Here is a 16,532-nt window from a genome sequence, read left to right on the forward strand (position 1 = left end):
ATTTTGACCACAAGCACTTTGAGCTTTACAGCAGCTTTGACTCCCTAAGCTTCAGGGGAAAAGATGCCTTCATAATGGAGAGGTCCGGCAGGGGGTGGGGACCACCTTAATGAAGTGACCAAACTGTTATCACCAATGATGAGGCCAACTGACATGATGTGCCTCCCAACAATACACAACTGGAAGGACACGAAATCTATCTACTATCATTCCCCCAAATTTTTAAACTGACTCGAATCATGAACAAACTCATTCTGAAATTCTGAAACACGTCTAGGGTACTCGTCAAAGAATGTCAACATCACTTAAAAAAAGAAAGAAAGAAAGAAAGATTGTTCTATGGGACTTCCCTGGCGTCCAGTGGTTAAGACTTTTCCTTCCAATGCAAGGGGTGCAGATCTGATCCCTGGTCGGGGAGCTAAGATCCCACATGCCTTGTGGCCAATAAACCAAAACATAAAACACAAGCAATACTGTAACAAATTCAATAAAGACCTTAAAAATGGTCCACATCGGGACTTCCCTGGCGGCACAGTGGTTAAGACTCTGTGCTCCCAATGCAGGGGGCCCACGTTTGATCCCTGGTCAGGGAACTAGATCCCACAGGCATGCTGCAACTAAGGAGCCTAAGTGCCACAATTAAGGAGCCCACCAGCTGCAACTAAGACCCGGCACGACCAAATTAAATAAATATTTAAAAAAATAAAAATACTTATGAATAAATATTTATAAAAAATGGTCCACATCAAAAAAAATCTTTAAAAAAAAGATTGTTTTAGATTAAAGGAGACTAAGAGACATAACAACTAAACACAATGTAGGGTGAAGTGCCATGAGGTCTGCAATTTACTTTCAAATATTTCAGAAAAGCAAACAAATGTAGCAAAATGTTAACAAATAGTGAAATCACATGAAAGTCACATGGATGTTCATTGTATTATTTTCAGTTGTTCTGTAGGTTTGAAACCTTTTGAAATAGAGTTCAGAGACTAAATTTGCTTCCTTGAAGGTGGTAAAATCTCTTAGGGTTGTAGAGAGGACTATATGAGGCAGTGCATATAAAGAGCTTAGCGCAGCACATGCAAGAAACGCTAACGATGTGCTTTGGTACCTTATTATTTATGAGCACAATGGAAATACATGTTTGGCCCCTAAGGATTTCTACCTCTCCATTCTCTATCATGGTGCAGGATCGCACTCCCCCACCCCTTTTGATGTTGGCATGGCCATGTGACTGGACAGTGAAACATGAGATAAGCGATATCTGTCACTTCCACATGGGAGCTTTAAGAGCCACCATGTAACTCACAGCGTAACTTCCAGCTGCGCAGTGACCCACAGAGCACATGCTGACATAAAGCCTTTGGCTGACTGGATTCCTGAGTCACTGCAATGAGTCTTCCTACTGATTCACAGTGGCTATGTGGAGTGAGCAAGACAATCTTTTGTCGTATGAAACCAATGAGCTTTAGGGACCCTAAATTACAGCCCAATCTAACCTAGGAGTCCAGAAACTACTGCCCTCTGGTCAAATCTTGCCCATCACTTATTTTTGTAAATAAAGTTTTACTGGGATACAGCTGTGTGTATCATTTATATACTGTCTGTGGATGCTTCAGCGCTACAACAGCAAGAGCTGAGTAGGTGCAACAGACAACATATGGCCTGTAGAACCGGAAATACGTACTACCTTGTCCTTAACAGAAAAGTTTGCTGACCCCTAACCTACTCTATCTTGACTGACACAATCATATTTTAAGACAAAATAGAAAAAAAAAACCAAAAAACCAAAGCATTTATAAAACATGACTTTTAGCTGTAAAACCTCGGGCAAGTTATTTATTACTTCTACAACCTTTTAGTTGCCTTTGTGTAAAATGGGAGTATTAACAGTATCTACCTCATATGATGCTGTGATAATTAAATGAATTCTTGCATGTAAAAACTTGGAACCAGGAGGCTTGGAACAGCAATGCTGGAGTAGCCAGAAGGAAGTGCAGGAATATGAGCTGAGGGATATAAAGTCATGAAAACAAGAACTCAGTACATTGTAGACACCCAATAAATGTTAGCAATTATTCCACTTACATAAAAATAAAATATATTTGAACAGAAACAGAAGACTAGAAGGCAGTAACAAATAACAGTAACCATGGTTATCTTTTAAAATATTAAGAGATAGGATCAGGAATGGTTTTATTTTTTTTCCTTTGTTACCATTCTGTGCTTTAAATTTTTCTACAACAAACATAATAGATTTTATAATCCGGAAAAAATAATGAATGGTTTTTATAATTGCTGAAAATTTTTAATATTTCTGTCATTTCACAAAACATCTTTTGTTGACATCCTACAAATGATACCATCCAATAACGTCCCAATTCTTTCTTCTTGTGAAGATAGTTTATATATCTGTAAAAATAAAAGACAGATTATGACATGCTGACATATTCATGTACTACTAATTTTCATTACACGAGCATGTATATGTGAATTAACTTATTACTCAATTATTGGGATAATGGTGTAAAATCACAATGTGTTTAAAGTTTGGAAAATAGATGACAATTCATCACTTACATCAAAAGTTTCAATTGCAGTTATGGTGATAACTCTCTAAACATAGAAATACATTTGTACCAGTTTTAAAAGCATACATCTAGACATTAACTTCATACTACATTGTGTAAGATATAGATATTTAAATGTACTGTGTAAGATATAGATATTTAAAATTATCTATTCTTTTAAAAAGAATGCATTGGGCTTCCCTGGTGGCACAGTGGTTAAGAATCCGCCTGCCAATGCAGGAGACACGGGTTCGAGCCCTGGCCCGGGAAGATCCCACATGCTGCTAAGCAAATAAGCCCGTGAGCCACAACTACTAAAGCCTGTGCTCTAGAGCCCACGAGCCACAACTACTGAGCCCGTGTGCCACAACTACTGAAGCCCGCGTGCCTAGAGCCCGTGCTTGGCAACAAGAGAAGCCACCATAATGAGAAGCCTGCGCACTGCAACGAAGAGTAGCCCCCGCTTGCCGCAACTAGAGAAAGCCCGTGCGCAGCAATGAAGACCCAACGTAGCCACAAATAAATAAATAAAATTATATATATACATAAAGAATGCATCAACTAAGTTTTTAATTATGTTACATAAACCTGCATTTCCAATTCTTTGCATCTATAATTATTTTTCAAGTAACTTTTAATTATATTAACCTTTCTTAAAAGTTAAAAATATATATAGAAGCATTGGCGTTCAGTAAACAAACAGTATTATTCCACATCTATCATGCTCTTTCTAAAAATACAGGCTTACAAACCTTTTTGACTTCCGTAATATTTGTTATTTCAGGGAGATTTCTGAGAGAAACTTGATGACCTTCTACCTGAGATATTAGGTATTCTTGATTTATTTGTTTTTCTCCCTCTTCAATATAAGCAATCAGAACTGAAGTGTCATTTGCCGAGATACCAAACTTTTTCAAGGCCTCTGAAATCTAAGGGGGAAAAAAAGACAATAAAACCAGTAGTTTCAACATCTGAAATCTCTCCCCATTTGTGCTCTTTCCTGGTCAGATTCTTATTTTTCATATCCTAATGGTTTTCTCTGTCTACAGTTTTTCAACAATCCCTTCCTAATATCTACCAGCTCTGCCTCTTGAGTACTCCCTGCTCAAAGCTGCACTTCATTCCCATAGAGTCAAGCCTGGACTTGGCATGGCGCACAAACACCCACTCCCCCTGGACCTAAGTGACCCTCTAGCCATGCACTCCTGCCCTCTAGCCAGTCGGGACTGTTTGGGGCTCCCGTCATTTCATACTTTTTTGCCTGGGCTCACACTTTGCCCTCTGCCTGGAGTGCCCTCATCTTTCAAGGTCCAGTTCAAATGTCACTCCCCTTGCACTTTCCTCCTTACAGAATGAATTGCTTCTTTGTTCCCACAGATTTGCATTATTATTCCCATTATATCAATTATCTTAGGGCATTTGGACTTTGTCTTGTTCATCTGCCTTCCTCAGAAACATATTTGTTTCTTCTGCCCCTACAGCTGGAACAGACACAAGCTCAACAGATGTTTATGAATTGTACAGTCTCCTGAGTTATTTCAGTGATCTCAAAGAAACAATAGTAACCCAGTAATTTTCCCCCAGGTACTGGGGAATTCTATCACCACACATTTTATAAACTTTTCAAACATCTGTATTTGAAACTATGCCATGGGTTTCCTAACTTTTCTCTTGATGTCAGCACTTGATTGTGTTGTTAATAGTAGTAGTAATACTAAAACTTTGTCAGCAAAATTACATTTTTTTTCAAATGTGCCCCAGGTAGAATATTTTAAACTCAGTAACTTTGATTACTATCAGTATCTCAAACCACAAACTCTTCCTATGCACTGGGTGTGTGAGCATGTGTTAAAGGGCTGTTCTAGGTCCCAGGCAGACTTCTGGTGTATGGAAAAGACATGGGTTCTATCCTCAAAGAGTTTATGGGGAGAACGAAAGATACACATGATAACACACAAATATCCATGCCTAATTTTTATCATTAGATTTAAATATCACTTAGAGTGATCTTCCTGACTCTATATGGTCAGGAAGGACAAATAAAACTATCCTCACTTAATTTAGCTAAACTTTAGTTTACTCATATGTGAAGTGACTCCAAAGCTTATTTGTCTAGTAAGAGGCAATACTAAACCTCAACTCTCTGTCCAGCATTCTTTCTTCACTATTATTTTTGTTTGTTACTAACAACAGGCTCCAACCCAACAATAAGTACAAAGGCTACCATGACAAGGTCAAAAGATATAAAGTAAGTAAATTCCATATTAATTACATTGTTATTTGGGGAAAGATTGAAAATAATTTCAGTAGATAGAGTTCTTGTCTTCATTTTTCCCAGTTTGTAGAGGTGAACTGCTTTGCTTGCTGCCACAAGTATCTGAAATGGATCGACAATCTATCAAAGAGAACAAAAAGAATTACATACAGAGAATCTGGAGTACTCTGAAGACATATGCCCTATATCATGGTAACTCCAGTGTCAGGCTGTTTTACTTCATCACAATTCCTACGGACTACATTTTCAAAATTTTCAAAATCTCAAGGGCCTACGGTGTTTAGAAAATCACAGAATTTTACAGCTGCAAGCAACTTAGGTAAATAGTAAAAAGTTTTAAAACAACACTTATTGAGGGCTATTATTATGGGAAAGGCCATATTCTCAACATTTTACCTTCATTTTCTATACTTCTCAAAACGACCCTATGATATCTTTATCATTATTCACATGCAATAGATGAGGAAACCAAGGCAAAGGATGAGTTGGAATTCCAGTTCTGTCACTTACCACCGAGGGAACCTGGGCAAATTCCTTAGTGTTTTATCTGTAGAAGCAGATAATCACCATACTTACTTCACAGGGTTGTTATGAAGATTAAGTGAGTTAGCGGTATATGTAAAGAACTTAGAACAATGCCAGGAACCAAATTAGCACTATATAAAGGTTGGCTACCACTTGCTCAAAGTCATAATAAATGGCATATCTGGGATTTAAGTCCTGCTGATTCTACCACTATGCAATGTCTCCTTTACAGAGATTTTCTAGTTCAGAAGAGAAGATGGAGATCCAGGCATCTGCCATCACATCAGAGCTAGACTACCTTTCACATCTCCAAGGGCAGGCCCTGGCACTTCGGCTTCTAGTCACTGTTAAATTCAAGGCTGGCCAAATCCGATTCCACTCTACAGCTTGGACAAGAACTTTTTACCTGAAGATAACAATTTTAGGCTAACCTATAACGTCATGAAAAATCATCATATTCTTAAACTCCCCATGTAGTTCACTCATTCCCACGAGTACTTACCACTGTAGGATTTATTAATGAGCCATCAATGGCACCTTCCATGGCCTTTTTTCTCAAGTCTCCAGCATTTTTTACATCTTTAAATAACAGAAGGGTCACCCTGTATTCGGGAAATAGGTCCAGCTGATGTGTTAACTGCATTTCATCGATAAGCAAGATTCTATTGCACAAGACCAAAAGACCAAAAGTTAACAACTGTAAGTCACTAACAAACAAATATCCTTACTAACAATTAAATATATTAAAGTAACTTGAATAATGAGATGTAGAACTGTTAAACTAGAAAAATCCACCCCAAAACATTTGGCATTCTCATGAGACACTGTCTTCCTAACCCTGCTGAGCTGTTTCTAGCTTCCTTTACCATTCCTGGGAAAGGATCAAGGTTGACACCTGGCCCCCTGGCTGTGCAGATAAGGCAGGCTCTGATGCATGGAAGAAGGGCAGCTTCCCAACAGACAACTAGGAGCAGAAAACCAAAAATTGTTTAGACCACAGGTTACTTATAGCATTAAGGAAACCTCACTCTAACTTGGTCTTTTTAGCTTTCTGATCTCACCATTTGTTTATATTTTAGCAGAACCTAGACACAAATATAAAGAAAATAATCTTATAGAAGAAAGTATGACACAACTCAAAGATATTCATTTCACACATGGGAATTTAGCCACGAGGGTACAATTCTTAAATAATAATACTGACCCTTTATAGACGTAAATTTAACAAGGACATAAAATACAAATAACTGGAAAGACATAATCTATCTTTGAAATGGAAAAACTAAGCACTGCAAAAATCTGATCTTTAAAACAATTTCAATTACAGTCCCAATGAGATATTTGGGTGAGGCAATTTTATAGGTTCATTTTATCCTTTCACCTAGGTTCCATTGCTAGCATTTTTCTTAAGGAATAAATTGGCAATCTGAAGATTTATGTAATAAGATGTCCTTCTCATCATCCTAAGAGTAAAAAGTTGAAAACCTACCTAACTAGTAACAGGGGATTGGTTTTTACTAAACAACCACTAAAAACTAGTCTTGAAGAGTAGTTAAGGATGTGTAAATATAGCAATAAATAACATTAAGTACTTCACATCTGATTGGAAAACAAAACACAAAATGTGACACAAATTGTGGGGTTTTTTAAAAGGTACACAAAAAGAAAAAATATTGAAAGAAAAATACAACAAAAAGTTATCCTTGACTTGCTGGAATTACATCTGATCTTTTCTGTTACAATCAGGAAAGAATAAAATTTGTGAATAACGTCCTAGCACACAGCAGTTCAACCTTTATTATCATGATAATGTCCAATGGAAAAAAAAATAGATACAGACAGAATGTATACCCAATTATATAAAAAGATGCACTCAGAAAGCAAAAACATAAAGGAAGCACACCAAAGTACGGCCATCTTGGATAGCAGAATTGCAGGTAATTTTTATTGTTTTCTATAAAAAATATTTTTGTGTGTATGTTCTGAATTTTCTGCAGTGTGCACACAAAATATAATGAGTACATATAACTAGGGAGGAAAAATCTTTTGTGGTTTTTGTTTTTACACTAGGGGAAAAAGGCCCCCTAGCAAACGTCAAATTGGTTTGTTTTGTTTTATATAATTCACTCAGGTCAGAAACTTCGAATCATCGTTGGATACTAACCTCTCACTCAAATCCCATATCTAATCCAAAAGTCTTGTCAATTTTTAATTATCATCTCGACAGCTCCAATTTTCTCCTATACCCACTGCCACCACCGTAGGCCACCATCTCTCATCTACATCTGTGACCTCCTAGAAGTGGTCGCCTCACCATTCCTGCCCTCCTACCATCCAACCTCCACCCACGGGCGTTCCAAACTCTATGATCTGAACCCTTCCTCCCTCTTCGGCTTCCTAGCGCACCCCTCCCCTGATCGCGCTTATTCCGCCACCGCCGCACTTGACTTCTCAGCTTCAATTCACCAAGATCCCGCCCCCACGCGCCCTCTAGGACAGGCAGTTCCCCTGATGCAATCCTCCCTCCCTTCAACTCGCCGGTAAGAGCCCATTTACCAGCACGCCCAGAACCCAGGACTAGCTCCCTATTCTACGAGCTCCTCTGTCACAACTCTGATGAGTCGCGGCCTTATCAGGATGATGTATCGTCAGCTGATACATCAGGGAGAGACTACGCAGATCATTGCCGGGCTGCATCCTAGGGCCGGGCCTCGGGAGGCGCTCGATAAACGAGGAAGCCGAGGATCACACCCGTTGTCTAGAAAATGGGTGCCGGGACTGCGTCTTCCGTTCCCGCCCGGCCAGCTCTTGCTCGGCGAGGACTCACCGTCGCGTCCCTGTTCGTCTCGTAAGATCTTCCCCACGGAAACAATGCCCTGAACTTCCGGAAGATCGCCCTCAGCTGCGCCCCTTCTCCGCCCTCCCGGCACACCCTTCTTCCCTGGCTTGAATCGCATCAGCGGACGCGAAGGAGAGCCGGGGCTCCGTCCACCACTTCCGGCGAGGGAGGAGGCGAGACTCCTCCGGCAGGGCCGGAAGCTGGGGGATCTGTGGGCTCCGCCCGGTCCTTAAGCACCTTGACTTTGGACGAGACGTCCTCAGTTTCTTCCTGTGCAAAGAAAAGTATTGGCTTCAATGAGCTCTACGTACGTCTCCGCTGCTCGAGATTCAACAGTTTTTCGAGGCAGGCGGGATTTAGTTTGCTTCTTGTTCTGGGTACGCTCACTGGGGAAGGATCTCCTGGAGCCGAACGCAGTCGGCGACCTACCTGAGGTACTTCAGAGAGAGGTGACAGTACGTTAATGGAGTCAACCTCTTCATCCAGCAGGCTCACAGATTTGACTTGTCATCCTTAAGTGTATCAGCCTCTAAAAGAGGAGGTAATCCGCTGAACAGGCTGTAGAGAATTATTTTCCATGTTTTTTATGCTTGGGGCTCATGTTGGTCAATACTTTTCTTTAAACAAAAAGACAGGTAAATAACAAATAGGGTGGATATATGCTATGGAGAAAAAACCAGAGGAAATGAGGTAATGTCAGGCCGTGGGTATTACTATTTTAAATAGGATGGTTAAGAAAGATCTCACCGAAAAGGGCCATTTGAACAGTGACTGGAGGAGGTCTGGAAGGAAGTTCTGTGTGTATTTGAAGAGCAGCATTCCAGGCAACAAAGAGTGTTCAAAGGCTGAGACAGATACGGCCTTAGCCTATTTAAGAAAGAGCAAAGAACCTTGTGGCTTGAGCACAGTGGGAATGTATATGAAAAAAAAATTGTTCTGACAGAAGACTGGAATCCAGATTATGTGAAGAACTCCAACTCAAAAATTATGAGCCAACCTAATTAAGAATAGGAGACATTTTTGAACACACTTCACAAAAGATATATGAAAGGCCAATAAAAACTTGAAAAAATGCTCAACATCATTATTCATCAGGGAAATACAAATTAAAAACATAATGAGATACTATTACATACCCGTAAGATGACTAAAATTTAAAAGACCTTAAAATTTTTAAATACCAAGTGTTGTCAGACATGCAGAACTAGAACCCTCACATGTTGCTAGTCCGAGTATAAAATAGTATAACCACTTTGGAGAAGAGTTTGGCAGCTTCTTAAAAAATTAAATGTGTTCTTACCATACCCAGCAGTTTCACTCCTTGGTATTTACCCAGAAGTGAAAATGTGTCCACACAAAGGCTTGAACGTGAATGTTCATAGTAACTTGACTCATAATAGCCCCAAACTGGAAACAACCCAGTGCCCAACAACACATCAATAGATAAACAAATTGTGGTAAATTAATGTCATGAAATACTATTCAGTAATAAAAGAAATGAACATACTTGCAACAATACTTGCAACATGGATGAATCTAAAAACATGCTCAGCAAAAAAGCAAGAAACTAAAATTATGTTACTGTATGATTCCATTTCTATAACTATAGGAATTGCAAATTTATTCTAGAGTGAATGAAAGCAAATTAGTGGTTGCTAGGAATGGGCAAGTGGGAGACACTGAAAAGAACCCCCAAGGGAACCTTTGCATTCACATGAAGCCAATGTTCTGTATCTTTTTTTTTTTTTTTTTTTTTTTTGCGGTATGTGGGCCTCTCACTGTTGTGGCCTCTCCCGTTGCAGAGCACAGGCTCCGGACGCGCAGGCTCAGCGGTCATGGCTCACGGGCCCAGCCACTCCACGGCATGTGGGATCTTTCCGGACCGGGGCACGAACCCATGTCCCCTGCATCGGCAGGCGGACTCCCAACCACTGCGCCACCAGGGAAACCCCAATGTTCTATATCTTGATGTGGTGTTAGTTAAAAGGGAGTATGAATTTGTCAAAATTCATTAAATTATGTACTTTTAAAGAGTACATTTTATAAAATTATGCCCCAGTAAAGTCAATTAAAAAATAGACATAGAAAAAAAAAGTTGTCCCAGTTCAGTGACTTGTCTGTGACCACCAAAAGCTGGAAATGACCCAAATGTTCATCAAGTGAATGGACAAACTGTATATCCATACAATGGAATACAACTTGGCAGTAAAAAGGAAATCAACTATTGCTACATAAAATAACATGGATAAATCTCAAAATAGTCATGCTGAAAGAAAAAAGCCAGACATAAAAATAGTGTATACTGTATGACTCCATTTATATAAAACTAATTTATAGTGACAAAGCAAATCACCAGTGGCTTGGGTAGGGGGCCTGGGGTGGAAAAGGAGAATTACAAAGGGGCACTAGGAATCTTTGGGGTAATATCAATAGATGTGTTCTATCTTAATTGTGGTAATGGTCTCATGGATGTATACATGTCAAATTTATCAACCTGTTCACTTTAACAGTTGTACAGTGTATCATATGTCAATTATATTTCTAAAGCTGTTTTAAAAATCACAACACTACATCTGTATTAGAATAGCTCAAAGAAATGAAAAAACTGACAATATAAGTGCTGGTAAGAATGTGAGCAACTGGAACCATTCCTGTGTCATGTGAAAATAACCCCCCAAATGAAACTGTATTTCTTGATAAACTGTTACTTGATGTCTCTGTATTCCTAAAAGGTATAAATATTTGTAGGATCTCAATGTCAAGTCAGTGGAAGAGCTCTGGTACTTCTTGGTCTCATATGTGTGGTTGAAAAATTAATAGCTATGACTGCCAGATTTATTAACAAATAATAAATTTATGAATTTTATTATTTTAAAATTTTATTTATTTACTTTTGGCTGCATTGGGTCTTTATTGCTGTGCACAGGCTTTCTCTAGTTGTGGCTTGCAGATGCTACTTTTTGTTGCAGTGTACGTGTTTCTCATTGCACTGGATTCTCTTGTTGTAAAGCACGGGCTTTAGGTGCACGGGCTTCAGTAGTTGTGGCTCACAGGCTCTAGAGTGCAGGCTCAGTAGTTGTGGCGTACGGGCTTAGTTGCTCCATGACACGTGGGATCTTCCTGAACCAGGGCTCGAACCTGTGTCCCCTGCATTGGCAGGTGGATTCTTAACCACTGTGCCACCAGGGAAGTCCCTACATTTATGAATTTTAAATGTGTTACATTTGTCTTGCTGAGGTCCTCTAGAAAGCAGAACCTGAGGCAAGGATTAAAATGCTGGTATTTTATTTGGGGTATGTAGGAACAGAGTTGTGAGGGTGAGGAACAGGCTTCACAATGAGACAAAAAGCCACACAGTTGTTTGGTATATGTGTTCACTCAGCAGGCTGGACTTTCTTTGGGAGGCTTGAAAGGAAAAACCATTCCTGAGAGTAATCCACAGAAGGGAGAAAGAAGCGGGAATTTGCCTGCCAGGCTTCCTCCTGTCTTACACGTCTCATTAATCAAGGCTCCTTCCATGGGAGCCAACTCCTCTACACTTCTGTTCATCATCTCACCCTTCTCTGGCAGCTCAGAAAGCCAGAGTTGTGGCCTGATATGTAGCATTTCCTCCAACTCTAACATGGAGGGATGGCTGAGAATGGAGAGGGCTTGGTATGGAGGCCCAGAGTTTAACTTGGGCTCTAGTCAGCTTAGAGAGTGTTAATTAGGTTTGCTGGCAAAGGCAAGACCAGGGAGTGTGGTCCAGGTGGCAGATGGCATCTTCAAGGAGGAGGAGGAGGTTGAGGGAATCTGAGACCATTCTTAGAACCTGTGTTTCACATAACAGGAGATATAAATGAAATAAATGCTAAATAGTGATACAAGGTACCTTGTAGAAAAAGAGCATAATCCAGTAGGGGGGTAGGGCTGGGAGAGAAGGCTTTACTGAGGAGAGGGGGCTTCAAGAATGATTTGTTCACAGAGGCTGTAGGAGAGCCATTATAGCCAAGGGAACAACCTGAAAGACAAAGATACCGTGGCATAAACATGTACAATGTTGTGGTCAAGAAACGGCTGGCACACTGAAGAATGGAGTGGAACACAGCAGAGGCTTTGAAAAGTCAGCTGGGAGGCAGATCACACAGGGCTCTGACAAGGAGTTGGAAATGGATTCTGAAGGCCGTGAGCCATCAAAGGTTTCCAAGAGGGGAATAACATTAATGAGCTTGTTTTAGGACATAATTCTGGGGCAGTTGTTAGAATTACATTAGAAAGGTGGCTCAGACAGGATCTAGATAGGGCCTACCTCCATAGCAGGAGTGTTTGTAGTTGATTTTGTGGGTCCAAATCATGACTTAGGGCACTGAATGGCCTACACTCCTGGGACATGAGGCATAAAAATCAAGCTTACCAGACTAAGGTTAAACCCAAAACCAACTTAAGTGGCAAAGTCTCATTACACTGGCTAGATTGAACTCATGCCTGTATCTCTACTTTTTACTTAAACCCTACCAAGAAGATAAGACTCCTAAAGATTAAGAACTCACAAGAGGATGGGAGGGATGATGAATGGTAGACAGAGAGAGAGAGAGAGAGCAATAAAAATTTCAAATATATTAACTCTCAGAATGGAGAAAAATAAAACCTAATTGTGTGCAGCAAGGGGAAGCTAAACAAAAGTCAAGGTGACTGACCACCTTATTACAAGTCTACCATACACTTCCATCAGCTCTGAGTGCCTCAATCGTAAGTACTAAATGACAGGCAAAGATCACCAGATATTTCAAGATCACATCTAACAGGAGAGAAAGGCATCAACAAACAGGAAAAAACAAAAAACAAAAACAGCTGACACAGGGAACAGAAGAAACTTAAAAATTGATAACTTCAGAGAGAGAAAAGATAATGCATTCATTTAAAAAATAAAAGAATGAAGTGCCTGGGAAAAAAAACACTCAGAAAAGAAGAGCTAGCTCTTGGAGATTAAAAACATATAGCAGGGGGCTTCCCTGGTGGCGCCGTGGTTAAGAATCCGCCTGCCAATGCAGGAGACACAGGTTCGAGCTCTGGTCCGGGAAGATCCCACATGCCGTGGAGCAACTAAGCCCATGCTGAGCCTGCACTCTAGAGCCCACGAGCCACAACTACTGAGCCTGCGAGCCACAACTACTACTGAGCCCACGCGCCACAACTACTGAAGCCCGCGCGCCCTAGAGCCTGTGCTCGGCAACAAGAGAAGCCACCACAATGAGAAGCCCGCATGCCGCAACGCAGAGGAGCCCCCGCTCCCTGCAACTAGAGAAAGCCCATGTGCAGCAACAAAGACCCAGTGCAGCCAAAAATAAATAAATAAATTTATTTAAAAAAAAACATATAGTAGAAAAAATATGTATATAATATGTAGCAGAAAACCTAAACAATCAACAGAAGGGTGGACATAAAGCTGATAAAATTCTTGTGATTTAAAAAAAAAAGAAGGAAAGATTAAAAATGGAAAAAATATATATATATAATTAACTTAGAGGTACATTTCAGAAAATCCAATAGTCAACTAATAGAAGTTTCCCAAAAAGAAAATAGAGAAGATAAAGTGAAAAGAAAATTTCCCAGAACTGATGCACATAGCCTGCCAGACTGGAAGACCTCACTTAGTATCTAGCATTATGAATTTAAAAAATACCCACACTAAGTCCTATCATGAACTTTCAGGACACCTGAAACAAAGATCCTAAAGCTTGCAGAAAGAAAAATTACAGGTCACAAATAAAAGTTCTGGAATCAGAATAGCACAAGGCTTCAAACAGCAACAATGAACTATGGAAAACAATGAATAAATGCATTTTAAAGTGCTTACCTACAACTGTACATTCTATCAAACTATCAGTGCAGTGGAAGAATAAAATAAACCCATTTCAGACATGCAAAAGCCTCAAAAAATTTACATCCCATTAATCCTTGGGAAACCATGGAAGGATATGCTCCACCAAACAGGGAAGTAAACCATGAACGCAGCAGCTGTGGATCCAGGAAACAGAAGAGGGGTATAAGAAAGGACCAGGGTGAAGGCAAAGAGAAATCTCAGGGCAAGAGCTATGCCCCAGGTGTAGAGAACAACCAACGTGCCTGTCATGTGTTGAGCTGTGCTCCCGCAAAGTCATATGTTGAAGTTGTCCTAACCACCTGGACTTCAGAATGTGACTGTACTTGGAGATGGCGTCTTTAAAGAGGTAAGTTTAAATGAGGTCATTAGGGTGGGCACTAATCCAATATGACTGGTATCCTTATAAGAAAAGGAAATCTGGACGTAGACACAGAGGGAAGACCATGTGAAGACCAAGGGAGAAGATGGCCATTTACAAGTCAAGGAGAGAGGCCTCAGAAGAAACCAACCCTGCCAACAGCTTGACCTTGGACTTCTGGCCTCCAGAAGTGAGAAAATAAACATCTGTTGTTTAAGCCACCCAGTCCGTGGTACTTTTTTATGGCAGCCCTGGCAAACTAAAAACAGTGCCCAACCTAGAACAGGTCAAGAACAAGTCCAATCAATCCAGGAAAGATTTCAAACAAAAAAGAATCTGATGTGTTTACCCTATCCACACTGAGAAATGTTACAGAGATCTGGAGGATGAATTAGTGATAGGTTCATAGGAAAAGACACAAACAAAAATGAAGGGGACAAAATGGTGTAAGAATGGAAACATACTCGTACACGATGGTTCAGAGGTGAATGATACTTACCTAGCAAATAACATAAACTTAGAATATTGATTTAACCAAAAGTTGGGAAATAACTATCCTGAAAAGATGAGGGGAACAGAAGTGTGTATGTGGACAGATGATGTGAAAGAGCTAAGTTCTCATCTTCCACAGTAGGAAGTCAATAGATAGTATCAGAAACTGAAAAATCAAGACGTGGTAATATACGCCTAGTATTTAAATATGGAGGCAAATATTAGAAAATAATGCTAAAATATTTTAAGTGGTTGCCTTTGGGTAGAAAATAATGCAAAAATACTTAAAGTGATTGCCCTTGGGGAGTGACAATCAGGGGATAGGGCAGGGGTGCTGATGGGAAGACTACTCTTTTTCATAGAAATCTCGGTAGAACTATTTGAATTTTAAACTATTGGGTTGGCCAAAAAGTTCGTTTGGGTTTTCCGTAACATCCTGCAGAAAAACCCAAACGAACTTTTTGGCCAACCCAATACTTACCTGTGTTTTTTTAATAAAAATAAAAAATTTAAAAGCTTAAACAGACCACTAAAGACCTTTAAAAAAGGTTGCTCGTCCCTTTACCCAGAGGACTTTCAGTGGTGTGATGTGAGCAGAAGCCGGGAAAACAGTGTGTTGAAGAATAAATGAGACACGAGATAGCAAAAGGAGACTGGTTTTCAATAAGCTGTGTTGATAAATGAAATGGGATGGGGACAGAGAGGACAACACGATCAAAGAAGTTTTTCAAAGGTGGCAGTGCTTAAGATGACACTTCTGCTGGCAATGTCCTCCTCAGAAACTGCTTGCCAAGGAACTCCTTAAAACTATTAGATTAGCTGGACTCTGGTGGTTCTTTTTTTTGCCTCACCAGTTGTCTTGCTGCGCCAGTATCTTTCCAAGGGAGAGTTCACGATGTATGCGAAGGAACAAATTCCACAGAGCAGCCTTCTGGCAAGAAGAACTCTTGTATCTCTGTTAAATGTGGCTGGCAGAAAAAAACTTTCTGAGCCACCGCCTAGATGAAAGGTAGCAACCTGACTGAGCTCATCAGACACAGACCAGGGAGTAGCTGAGTTAGAGAACTTCATTAGGGTCAGGTTCCACATGATGTTCATTTATAACACAGAACAGAGAAAACAACTATCATATGCAGTATCAGACTTTCCACGATACAATGCTTCAAAATCAGAGACTTAAAAAACGAAGCCAATTTGCCCAAGTATTCATCAAATATTTACCAAGGCTTATGATGTCATGACAGTTAGACCCTTTCTTGAGCAAACAAAGGTTTCTGGCTTCCTCTGCAACTAAAAATAATTAACACCTCCCACATGATCCAGCTGTGTGTTCCAGAGGTAAACTAGCAGAAGGGGCAACTTAGAAAAAGTCAAGGTCAAGACACCATTCCACCGTGAGAGGCAAGTGGAGAAAGACTGCAGCAGGTTACGTTCAACAAAGAAGCAACAACACAAGGAGCTATGCAAGTCTCCCCAGATATTCCAGGCTTTAAATGTCGCACCCTATTCTGTTCATCAAGCAACATTTATAGTCTATAAAAGTTTTCAAGTTTTCTGAGTAGCTCCACACAGTTGATAACAATTACCCTGTCAGGTAAATTACCCAGCAT

The 16,532-nt window shown here is 40.1% G+C and overlaps 1 protein-coding gene across 4 annotated transcripts; it reads right to left on the reverse strand.

Moving 5' to 3' along the window:
* Positions 1-818: 818 nt before the first annotated feature.
* TPRKB (TP53RK binding protein) lies at positions 819-8,326 on the reverse strand. 4 transcript variants are annotated; one of them, XM_027099129.1, is made up of 5 exons: positions 8,198-8,326; positions 5,873-6,032; positions 4,843-4,965; positions 3,323-3,499; positions 819-2,412 (listed from the first exon to the last, which is right to left on the reverse strand). In XM_027099129.1, exons 2-5 carry the CDS (start codon positions 6,011-6,013, stop codon positions 2,326-2,328), a joined length of 528 nt encoding a protein of 175 aa, XP_026954930.1. In that variant the 5' UTR covers positions 6,014-6,032; positions 8,198-8,326; the 3' UTR covers positions 819-2,325. The 4 variants fall into 4 exon arrangements, with proteins under 4 accessions (XP_026954930.1, XP_026954927.1, XP_026954929.1 ...); XM_027099126.1 differs by lacking the exon at positions 8,198-8,326 and adding an exon at positions 6,237-8,157; XM_027099128.1 differs by lacking the exon at positions 8,198-8,326 and adding an exon at positions 7,927-8,156.
* Between the last annotated feature and the right edge of the window lie 8,206 nt (positions 8,327-16,532).

The sequence above is a fragment of the Aethalodelphis obliquidens genome, unplaced genomic scaffold (genome assembly GCF_003676395.1).
Source record: "Aethalodelphis obliquidens isolate GAN/ISIS:26980383/991018 unplaced genomic scaffold, ASM367639v1 scaffold128, whole genome shotgun sequence".
NCBI classification, from domain to species: Eukaryota; Metazoa; Chordata; class Mammalia; order Artiodactyla; family Delphinidae; genus Aethalodelphis; species Aethalodelphis obliquidens.